General features: G+C 42.5%; 1 protein-coding gene across 1 annotated transcript in view; it reads right to left on the bottom strand.

Annotated features, from left to right (window-relative positions):
* Positions 1 to 480: 480 nt before the first annotated feature.
* grid2ipb (glutamate receptor, ionotropic, delta 2 (Grid2) interacting protein, b) overlaps positions 481 to 11,827 on the bottom strand; it is a 109,699-nt gene continuing 98,352 nt past the window's right edge. The window contains exons 16-22 of the mRNA XM_078239868.1: positions 10,501 to 10,697; positions 9,149 to 9,304; positions 8,322 to 8,408; positions 7,719 to 7,848; positions 6,808 to 6,926; positions 5,305 to 5,469; positions 481 to 588 (exon numbers count right to left, since the gene is read on the bottom strand). Of these exons, the coding sequence (XP_078095994.1) occupies positions 517 to 588; positions 5,305 to 5,469; positions 6,808 to 6,926; positions 7,719 to 7,848; positions 8,322 to 8,408; positions 9,149 to 9,304; positions 10,501 to 10,697 (926 nt within the window). The 3' untranslated portion in view covers positions 481 to 516. The remainder of the gene's footprint in view (positions 589 to 5,304; positions 5,470 to 6,807; positions 6,927 to 7,718; positions 7,849 to 8,321; positions 8,409 to 9,148; positions 9,305 to 10,500; positions 10,698 to 11,827) is intronic.

The following is an 11,827-nucleotide window of genomic DNA, read 5'->3' as shown; positions in this document are numbered from 1 at the left end:
AGGCATTGTAGGGCAGGGAAACATCAAAAGGGCTGTGGGAGCTCTCCAGTGCAGGGTGGGGAGCGGTATGAAAGGTTTTGGAGGAGTGAATAGGGGCATAAAATGTGAAGGAGAGGATAGAGGAAGAAAGGATATTGCTTCCACCTGACTCTCAACAATGGAACTAAAGTTATTAAAAGTGAAGAAACTGATATTGAGAGGTTCATGTTGAAGAATTGGTTTTGAGTTCAAGCCTCCAATAATTGCTGATAGAATCTGTCTTCATTTGCGTCCATTGTAATTGAAACAAAATGGGAGTGGAGGGCAGCCATGCGACAGGCAATAGACAGGTGTCAATTCGGTCAATGGTTCAAGTTGATCTCTGAGATGCCCTTTTCAATTAGCCACTCCTCTTTCCCTCGCTGTCATCACACAGAAATCCTGAAGCTGGGACTGGTTATCATCTTACTCATGTGTCAGTCAAACAAAACTGCACTTTTTGGCAAAACTGCTGTAAATGGAGAAGCATCATTCATGTCACCAGGCGAGCGGGGAAACCACCTTTAGGTTCTGCAGGTTCACAGAGGCCTGCGTATCGTTGTATGCCTTCTGTAATTCACAAAATATTAATGCATGTGTTAGCAAAAAAATATGATTCACTCTGCATCACATAGTCCAAAATGTTACATTTGATTGGTAACAGGAATACCAAGAAAAGGCTCCACATTGCTCGACACTTTCTCAGTTCTAGATGAAGGTATTATAACACTTGCTGTAACCATCACATGTCCCACAGCTATCTGGTCCAGAGGTTTGTGATTTGTGGAGTTGATTTTGTCACATAAGGAGGGTTCTAATATCATAGAATCCGTACATGGTAGAAGGAAGCCATTCGGCCCATCAAGTCTGCACCAACTCTCTGACAGAGCATCTTACCCAGCCCTCTCCTGTAACCCCACACATTTACCATGACTAATCCATCTAACCTGCACATCTTGGGACACTAAAGAGCAATTTACCATGGCCAATCCACCTAACCTGCACACCTTTGGACACTGGGAAGGAACTGAACCACCCAGAGGAAACCCATGCAGACACAGGGAGAATGTGCAAACTCCACACAGACAATCACCCAAAGCCAGAATTGACCCCGGGTCCCTGGTGTATCCTACCCTCAGCAATGGAAACTGTGCTAGTCTGTGTCATTTTAGGCTTATCTCAGACTCTGGGGATAGGATCAACATGTGGAGATGCCGACGTTGTACTGGGGTAAACACAGTAAGAAGTCTTGCAACACCAGGTTAAAGTCCAACAGGCTTTGTCTTTAACTGTTGGACTTTAACCTGGTGTTGTGAGACTTCTTACGATAGGATCAACAGACAGAAATGTGGATAAGGTCCTACAATAGATCTTTATCCTCCAGCATTAATCCAAAAAATCCCATTCTCTTATCCGTTTAATTAACAGAAACTAATTTGTCAGGTTTAATGTTTAATGTGATTCCCAGTACCTTCTAGGGGTTCCAGAATTGACTGAGTGATAGAGCCATTGATGTACATTTTTCGTCACTAGCCATTGACAGTTCTTTTATGCTCTAGTACCAAGGCAGATTTCATAGCACTGAAAGCTGAGGCTATGACAGACAAGAAATGTCATCTGAAGCTAATAGTGAGGATGTAAATGGGAAGGAATGTTGATTTGCTTTGAAACATCATGGGGGCAATCGTACCAAAAACATATCCAAGTGCCAAACGAGCATGAAAACGAGAAAGAATCGCACCGTTTCTTTGGGCGAGTTAAAAATCAAATCTTACCTCACTTAGAGGAAAAAATGAAGCAAGATCTATTTCCCGCTAATGGGTGGGGGGGTCTAAGCTTGCCTGAAAGCTGGCAGATTGCAGCAGAGGGTGCCATTGTGCATGTGCGGATCTCTCTGGAACCTCCCCCCAACTACTGCTGTCGTATCACTTACCACTTCCTCCTCCACCCCCCCCGCCCCCTCCCCCCACTATTACTCCTCCGCAGCCGATCCTCAACCCCCCCACCCCCACACGGACCGGCTGATCGCCCATCCTCTCCTGCTCAGACCAATCATCCCCTCGCCCACCCCCATACGAACTGATCACTTCCCTTCGCCTCCCCCCCCCCCCCCCCCCCCCACCGTCTCCACATGGACTGGCCAATCACCCACCCCCCTCCCCCCTCCGTCTGGCCGATTGTTGGTTGCAGAATGCACAGCGTCACCCCCAAACCCCCATCCCCCCCCCCCCCCCCCCCCCCCCGCCAATCCCAATTGCAGAGTGCGCATTCTCCTCCCTGCTCCCCTCTGCCTTAGGCCCTGCCCCCTTCAGGACCTTCACCAGCGAGGCTGCTAAGGCAAGTGAGCCCAGATAATTGTGTCCTGGGCTCACTTGTAATATTTAAATTCTATTTTAAATAGAATTTAAACATTGAGATCAGCACCTGACTGATCTTGCCGGATATCTGGTGCCTACTCTCTCACGATCTTACCGGCTTGCCCCACCCAACGGCCGATGGTGTGAGCTAGTAAGATCTCCTCCCATGTGTTTGGAAACTTACCATCCTTGGAACCGCTAACAGTAACCCTGCTGGGAACCTCAAATGATGATTGTGCTGGGAGAAGTCTCCTTTATCTCTCCTCATAGTGCAACCACCATCCCAGGAGTCAGTCTGGTGGATGTTTTTTACACTCTCCCTATGGCCAGTATATTCTTCCTTAGGTAAGGTAATCAAACCATACACAATATTCCGGGTGCGGTCTCACCTAGGCTCTATACAACTGCAGCAAGAATGCTTTACTCCTGTACTTAAATCCTCTTGCAGCAAAGGCCAACATGCCATTGGCTGTTCTAATTGCTAGTGGCACCTGCATTAAGCTTTCAGTTAACGATGAACAAGAACACACAGGTCCTTTTGAACATCAACACTTCTCAATCTCTCATCATTTAAGACTCTATATTTCTGTTTTTCCTACCAAAATGGATAACTTACACACTATATACCGATTGCCATGTTCTTGCCCACTCACTTAGCCTGTCTAAGTCCTCTTTAAGCCTCTTTGCATCCTCTTCCCAATTCATATTGCCACTAAGTTTTGTGTCATTGATGCCAGTGTATTGCCTTCAATCCTAATTTAGCTGAGAAACATCTTGTGTGCAAACTTATCGCAAGCCTTCTAAAAATCCAAATACACCATATCCATTGGTTCTCCCTTATAGTTACATCCTCAAAACTCTAACGGATTTGTCAAATGTGATTTCCCTTTCAGAAATCAATGTTGGCTCTATTCATTCCTATCTTTATTTTCTATGTGTTCAGTTATCACATCCTTTATAATAGATTCTAGCATTTTCCCCACTACTGATATTAAGACCAACTATGCCATCAGGAAGCAGAAACTGAAATTTGGATATCAGTCATCTCCATAAACAAGTTGTACTTCAACCTCCCTCTTGATTCATCCTATGATTATCAAATCACATTCCTTTTCAACTTCTGCTCACTATCTAATGGATTCACCTTGAGCAGGTGATCAATTTTATTACCTTTCTCATTGCTATAGTCCAGCCATAATCACACCCTTTCGATTCTGTTGTATTATTCAGTATGAATGTCATTCTTGTTTGAACTCAACAGCTGTCTTAGACAAACATTCTACACATTTCCCACCACCATCTTCCACATTCAGACACGATATTATGATCTCAATAATGCTGCATGGTAGAATTCATTCCAAATGTTTGCTCCCTGGATTATTAAGCATTATGTGCAAAAGGCAGGGAAGGAATGTAACTATCATATTTCCTTGGATGTATGACATGTGTTCAGTTATATATTAACCTCGATCCATAGCTCATTATTATACACATAATAAAATGACTATCTTTAAATATATCACATGCACCATTTTCTTTGTATGTATATCATACATCCTTGAACATTTTCCCAGGTATGTATCACATTTTCCCTTGGTGTACGCCAGATAGCCATATAGCGTATTCCCCAATGTATATTATATTTCCTTGTCACATTCTCCCCATGTACAGTATATTAGAAATCTGATAACCTGTGGCCTCAAATGTTTCTTTCTGAACAGATCTTATACAACATCACATATTCCCCATGCTCCATGCAAAAGTATCTGTAATAAATAATATTAATATGCAATACCTCACATATCACGTATACGTGTTACATATTTACTCCATATTGCGCATTCTTTTTCGTCTGTGAAGCCACTCATGATTGTTGATTCATGCTGATCTCTCCCACAACTCCCCTTCTAACAACATCAAAATGGCAATAACCAAAGTCATCAATGATATTCTCTGTGAATGCCATCATACTGCACCATTTTCTACTCATCCCCTTTGCAGCCTTTGATGCAGTCAATCATACCTCTCCTCCTGCCCTTGCCAGATTCTATTCATTTATCCAATTATAGCTGCGGCATTTCTTACAATGGCTTCTCTTACTATCCCAATATCTTCACCTCAGAGACCCTAAAAGATCCATCCTTGGCCCCTTCTTCATAATCTAGATGTGGCAGCCTCGCATCATTAATAGACATGAGTTTAACTACCACATGAATAGCAATGACACTCCACTCTACTTCTCCACCACCTTTTTTGAGCCCTTGAGGCCTCTGTTCTATTAGCATTTATCTGACATACACTCTTGCAAGAGCCTTCCCTTTCTCAAGCTAAACACTGGGAAGACTAAATTCTTTGACTTCAACCCCCACCACAAATTTTGCATGCTCACCATGTTAACCATCAACTCAAGATGCCTCTTGTGTTGAATTAGACGGTTCAGAAAAGTGACATTCTGTTTGACCCTAAGCTGCGCTTCCAATTCCATACAAACTCCATTAAAACCTCCACCTACATTCACCTCCCTAATATCACTTTCCTACATTCTCCCCTCCATACCTACCTTAACCCATCTGCTACTGAAACTCTTGTCCATGTCTTCATCACCTCCAGTTCTAATTGTTCCAATACTGCCCTGGCTGACTTCCTATCCTCCACTCTCAGTAAACTTCAGTTCACCCTAAATTATGTTTTATGTGTACCATATATCCCTTTATTTGTCCATATATGTCTCCACATGTATCACCTATTTCCCTTGTTTTTATTAAGCATGCATCAAAACTAAAAAGATGAGAGATTGTTATCATTGTAGTAGAGATATTTCATAAAATAACTGAGAGAAATAGGATTTTACTGAGCCACAACATTTTGGCAATGTTCAATGTGATTGGTGGCTAATAGCTACACAGATTTACTCCAAACTAAGCTTTACCTCAAACTTTGTTATAAATTCTGCAAATATCCCGAAGAAAGCTTCAGTCGTGGTCATCTTTGAATCTTCTCCAAAAAAAATTGAGACTTTATTGAACTCCTCAATGGCTCGATTCTGCAGGGAGTCGAGGGAAGCAATGACAGGCTGTGCATCCCCCAGGAATGCCTGACACTCCAGTTAAGACAATAACAACACTTGAGAACATAGAGAACCTTTCAAAACTTGAGCTACAAGTGATACAAACCATAATTCGCTGCATTAAAAAAATACATTATCAATCTGCTTCATCCACTTTTGTCAAAAATCTGGTCTACTTGATACCCAGTATAGAAAACGTTTACTCTCTTATGTAACAAACTCCTGTTCCCCAGACATTTTGTATTACTCTGTGCATGGACTTTATACAACTCCAGATTGTACAACTTGTACAAAATAGCACACATTACTTACAGAGTCAAGGGAACTTTTCTAGGCACCTTACCTATGCCAAACCTGACCTGGGAGCATTTGATCTGGCAGTAGAGATCTAGCTTTAGCCTTTATCTGAACTTTCTGCTCCTTTTTTTAATTTGATTTATTATTGTCACATGTATTCGTATACACTGAAAAGTATTGTTTCTTGAGCGCTTGACAGGCAAAACACACTGTTCATAGAGTACATAGAGGGTGCAGAATGTAGTGTTACAGTCATAGGTAGGGTGTAGAGAAAGATCAACTTCATATAAGGTAGATCCATTCAAAAATCTGATAGCAGCAGGGAAGAAGCTGCTCTTGAGTCAGTTGGTACGTGACCTAAGACTTTTGTATCTTTTTCCCGATGGAAGAAGGTGGAAGGGAGTATGTCCGGGGTGCGTGGGGTCCTTGATTATGCTGGCTGCTTTTCTGAGGCAGCAGAAAGTGCAGACAGAGTCAATAGATGGGAAACTGGGCTACATTCACAACCCTTTGTAGTCTCTTGCAGTCTTGGTCAGAGCAGGAGCCATACCAAGCTGTGATACATCCAGAAAGGATGCTTTCTATGGCGCATCTGTAAACATTGGTGAGAGTTGTAATGGACATGCCAAATTTCCTTAGCCTCCTGAGAAAGTAGAGGCATTGGTGGGCTTTCTTAACTATAGCGTTGGCATGGAGGGAGCTAAAAGTGACCTGACCTGAAAGTGTTGGATTGAAAGTGCTGGATGCTAATAGTGTAGAGGTAACTATATCTCTCAACAAACAAAACTGGACAAGAAACAGCCAGTCCATCAAACCCTCAACACACCATAAAAGCCAGACAATCATGACTTCACATTTACTCACCATCCCTCTGCAGTCTCCTGGGAGAGGCAAAAAAAAACAAAATCAAGGAGCAAAAGGAAAAAAAGATACTCTAGGCAATACCTCTCTGATTTCCTCAAGTAATAAAAACCAATCCAAGAGATCACATAACAATGACATACGCAGTATAAACAAAGATAATATGCATCGAGTGACAATCTCCATCTTTTCTGTCTGGAAGGATACGGTCATGACTGCAGAGAATCTGTCTTCATCGGTGACTGCCATGTTCTCACAAGCTGATTGTATGTCTTTCCTGGTTGTGTGGATGTCAATAATTTCTGTAGTTATCGTTCTCTGATTAACTGAAAAAAGGGAGAGTTCTATATTTTTCTGTATTCTTTTGCTGCCCTGAATGGTTCCAATTCTTGTATCATAGAATTTGGGTGAGTCATACTTCTCCATAATTTTGACAGTGTCTATCCTTGCCTTGAGATCTAGATACACTTTTAGTAATGTAGCTGGGAAGTGAACAGCAAACTCTTGAGCTACTGGACAATTCTTATTCTTGTCTTTGAAAACAGTGGAACATCGGCAATAACCCTACTGTTAAATTGGAAATGTCAAGCAAATTTATTTTACCATAAAGAACAACACAGACATAAATAATAGTCACACACTGCAGGTATAAATTTACAATAAAAATCCTTCCACCTAACTCTAATATTCAGGTCACAGGTACTGACCATCTCCAAATAAAATTTTCAAGGCCTTCAACAGCACGCACTGCCAACCCCACTATTTTATATCTGGGGTTTGCCACTAACCAGAAGTTTAACTGGGCCAACTATATCAACATTTTGGCTATGGACAGGATTGAGGCTGGATATGGGGAGTGTCTCACCTCCTGAACCCTCAAAACTATCTGCAAATCTCAAGTCAGGCAGTGTGATGGAATATTCATCTCTCACCCAGATGAGAGCAACCACAACACTCAAACACCTTGACACCATCTGGGTAGAGGGCCTCAAAGTTCTAGCTCATGGATTCTTGACAAAGTGCAAAGTTTTCGGAGATCAATGACTTGTCACCTCATAATCTGAGTACAAGCACTTGGTTCCCTTTCAGGCAGTCACTGCTTAATGTGTTTAACTGACCTTTTGCAGCAAGTGCCACAGTTGGAATCTCCTTGGCAAAATCCAGCAGCTCAGGAAAGTGCTGGCTCAGTGATTTGGCAAGAATGTGCAAGAAAGTAGATTTCCCATCCACAGTTTTAGTGGTGTCAAGCTGGGAGAAAAATACATGTGTCAAATGAGAGTGCTTTTGAAACTCAAATTAGAGAAGTTTCCAACATGGTTAACCTCTTCCTTAGAATGCAAGTACAATGAACCATCTTCTCCCTTTCCCCAAAGAACACTAGCATAATTAACACTAATCTCCCCTCCCCCAGGGAGTATCAATATTGATAACCATTCATTCCATTTTCATTTCCAATGGCTGCTAATATTATTAATTACCCTTCTCCAACAGAATTGAGCACTCCCTTTTTCTCTTGCAGGAACTGCTGCTACCATTTAGTACTACCCTCTCCCACACCACCCCAGGGTTGTCAACTTATTAATTAATCATGCATCTTCCCTCCAACACAGCAGCCAAAAACAAAAGCAATTCTCTTCTCCTTGGGAGTCTCCACTAACATTGACACCAACTCATTACTTAATTACATTTGAACCCAGCTGTTGTCAGTTTCAGTTGCTCACCTCTGTCAGGAAATTAATTTTAAATCCCGTGGTTTTGGGGCTCTTAGGTTGACCATTGTTGAGATAATTTCCCATTGCAAGGACAAACTGTCAGAGAAAAAACAATTACTGAGGAGAAATAAGAGTGCTGGAAAATCACAACACTTTAATAAATGAAGCCAACAGGTCCTGCCCTGGATTGTCTGTCTATGCACGGACTCTTCCACTGGATTACTCCCCACTGCATATCCCATTAGATACATGGGGCTCCAGAATGACATCTCACTGAGATCCACATATACATAAGGAAAGACCCAAATGAAAGAGACAGAGACCCAAGGAGAGACACACAGATAGACAGTACAAAGCCACATAGAGGAAGAGACCTGCAGAGACATACACAGGCGCAAATGCACAGAGAACCACACAGAAACACAAAGACCCCGCAAACAAAGTAAGGTCCCATAAACAAATTATAGTATTAGTTAAGGAATATATTAACCATGACATCAGTAATATTCACCGCTATTCTGTAGTGGTGTCGTGTGATCTTTCCCATCGGCTGAGAGGGCAAATGGGGCTCGGTTTAATGTAACCTCAGTACTGCATTGTAGTGTCTGTCAGGATTGTCGGCTCAAATTTTGGAGTGAGACATGAACCCACAAGTTTCTGAGCACCAGAAGGCTGGTGCTGTACCTTACAGGTACATAGTACCCAAAGTAAACCACAGCACCATGCTGCAGCAATATGATAGTAATTTCAATCACAGTTGTTGTTGTCTTACCTCATGGAAAGAGATTGAAATGTGAGCTGCAGTTTATTGAATTTACCAGGAGTTAGTCTGTTACCTCCAGAATCTTCGCCAGTTTCTTGCCGCTTTTCAACTCAACCGAAGCCTTGTAGATACATTGCAGTCCGGCCTTTATCTCCTCTGTTTTCTCCTGCAATGTTATCTTGAAATGCAAACTCTTCAGCCTGATTTTGTATTCTTTCACTGACAGCATCTACACAAATGTGTAAGTAAAGGATGCATTAAAAAAGGCGTTTCATGACTCTATGCTGAGAAAAGCATTTTGGGCAAAATATATGATGCAGGTATGTGTTTTCCCTTTGCTTTTCTGATGCTCTGATTTCTGATATCTGTTTTCCAATGTGAGCTGAGTCACTAGATTAGTTGCCACCTTCTCCAATTCCCTCAATAAAGATCTCTGCCTCTCCACCTCCCACATCTCTTTTAAGAGCCTCCTAAAAACTTATCTTTAATTCTTTTAGTTCAACCTTTATGAGCACCTTGCAATTTTTTCACTCCAATTTAAAGTGCCATATAAATGCAAACACTTCTTACACAGGGTGAAGTGATAATGCATGGTGGAGTAAACAATCAAATATGACACTACAACATATTACAACAATAGTTTATTAGGGTCTTCATGGAAGGGTCCTTGAGGTGAAGTGCTATTTTGTGACAAAAGAGTTGGAAGTGAGCAAGATCGCAGAAAACATACAGACACATATGAACAGGAGGAGGCCTCTCAGCCTTGTGAGCCTGTTACACTGTTCAGTTAGAGCATGGCTAATCTCATAGAATCAGAAATGTATGCTGGAGAAGGAGGCCATTCAGCTCATCATGTCTATGCAAGGCAAAGAAGATCTATACAGCCCAATCCCACTTTTTATCTCTTGATCTGAGAACCTATAGGTTGCAGCAATTCAAGTGCTGACTAGTCTGCCATGTGAGACCTTGTCCAAAGCTTTGCTGTGTATCAAATATGCTGCAATCATTCACCATCCTTGCTACCTCCTCAAAAAATTCAATTGATTTGGTCAGTCATAACCTTTTCCTAAAGCCACATTGATCTGTATCTTAATTTTATCTACCTGCCTTGGTCCCATAACCCTCAATATTCTTACCCAACAAAAGTTATCAATGTCAATTTGAAAATTTCAGTTGAATTCCACCTCAACAACTTTTTTGGGAATCAGTTTCCAAATTCCATAACCTGTTGTGTGAATACATCATTCCTAAAGAGCGTAGTTCTAAATTTAAAGTTAAACCCCCTTATTCTGAAAACCTCACACCTGAGGAAATAGTTCCTCTCTTCCTGTACTATGAATTCCAAAGTATAAGGGAGGTTGGTGAGGAGTAATTTAAGGGCCTTTGACATAGAATGAGTGCAGTGCCAGTTTGCCTGGGACCCACCTGCAGGGCAAATTGGTCTGGGTCACTCAGCTTACTGGGATCAGCCATGTGCCGCCTGAAGTTCTTCAACTCTTCCTCGTCAGGAGCATAGAGCAGCAACTGCTTAATGTGAGAGGGCTCCAGACGATCGTTCTCCATTGTCATGAGGATCCGGCGGAGTTCCAGGGCCGAGAGCTTCAGGTGGGCAATGAGAATAGCTGACAAAAATATATCCAGATGGAGAATCAGTCATCACATGAAAAGGAGGGATGGAGAAGACTTACTGAGTTGGATGTTACGCAGTTCATCATGGAAAGAACCATGGCAGCCAGGTCTATTTAATTGGGAGAGGGGCCACACATCAATCTCCCAGCGACAGGACAACCTCTCCCATCTTTCCCTCTACCACCCTCCCTATTCCATTAATCCTGAGAGACAAAGGGTGTTATGGAATTCCTGGCCACTGTGAGCAGGAAGTTAATAGGACTCATTAATGGACCAATTGTCAGGCCGAAAAGATCCTGGCCTTTGGATTACTGAAAAGTAATACAAGAAAATGAAACAAAAAAGTGGGAACAATTTAGCGCTGGTCAACTTACAAGAGTAGCTTCTCAAGCCCTCTCATATTCTCCAGCTAAAAGGCAAACAGCAAGCTCCCACTCTCACCCAGGGATGGTCCCTGTTCCATCAAACATGAGGCCCAGCACTTTACTCTCCCTACCCACTGTCCCTCCAAATACAAGGACCAGTCACTCCTCTCTCACTGAATACTCTCCCTTCCATTTGGACTCTGTCCCCACAGTGTCTCTCATAACATAATTCCCCAATCCTCCACTAACAGTCCTCAGTCCTCCACACAGTGGGAGGTATTTTCCACTTCTGTTTTTGATGGAGCGGGAATGGCAGAGGAGCAGGGAAAAGTGCAGGAGTTCCAAAATGGCTTTTATACTGGTGGGATTTCCCCTATCGATTGTTCCCACCAATGACCTGACAGGAATCCTGACTTTAAAAGTCGGAATCTTCATATGCATCAATTTAAATATCATTATCAGCTTTTACCCCTGATAGCCGCACCATGTTAAATTGTCCATCCATGTCAGCATGAAGGCATTTCGGTGTGAATCACAACAGTTCCCCCGCAACATACACCTCATGAGCAGATGAGCAGAACCTGGCCTGGCAGTGCCAGGGAGGTTTTCCGTGCCGATGGGGGGAGTTCCGTTGGGGGGTTGGGGGCGGGGGGTTGTTTTCCATTTTGAAACTGGGGAGCCTTTACATCTTGGGGCCGCCTCTTCACTTTTGTTTTGTCAGTGAGTTTAATAATATGGCAGGAAAACCCAGCAACCAG

Source organism: Mustelus asterias, chromosome 23 (assembly GCF_964213995.1).
Source record: "Mustelus asterias chromosome 23, sMusAst1.hap1.1, whole genome shotgun sequence".
NCBI classification, from domain to species: domain Eukaryota; kingdom Metazoa; phylum Chordata; class Chondrichthyes; order Carcharhiniformes; family Triakidae; genus Mustelus; species Mustelus asterias.
Note: the sequence above shows the minus strand (reverse complement) of the source record. Positions and strands in the feature narration are given on the sequence as shown.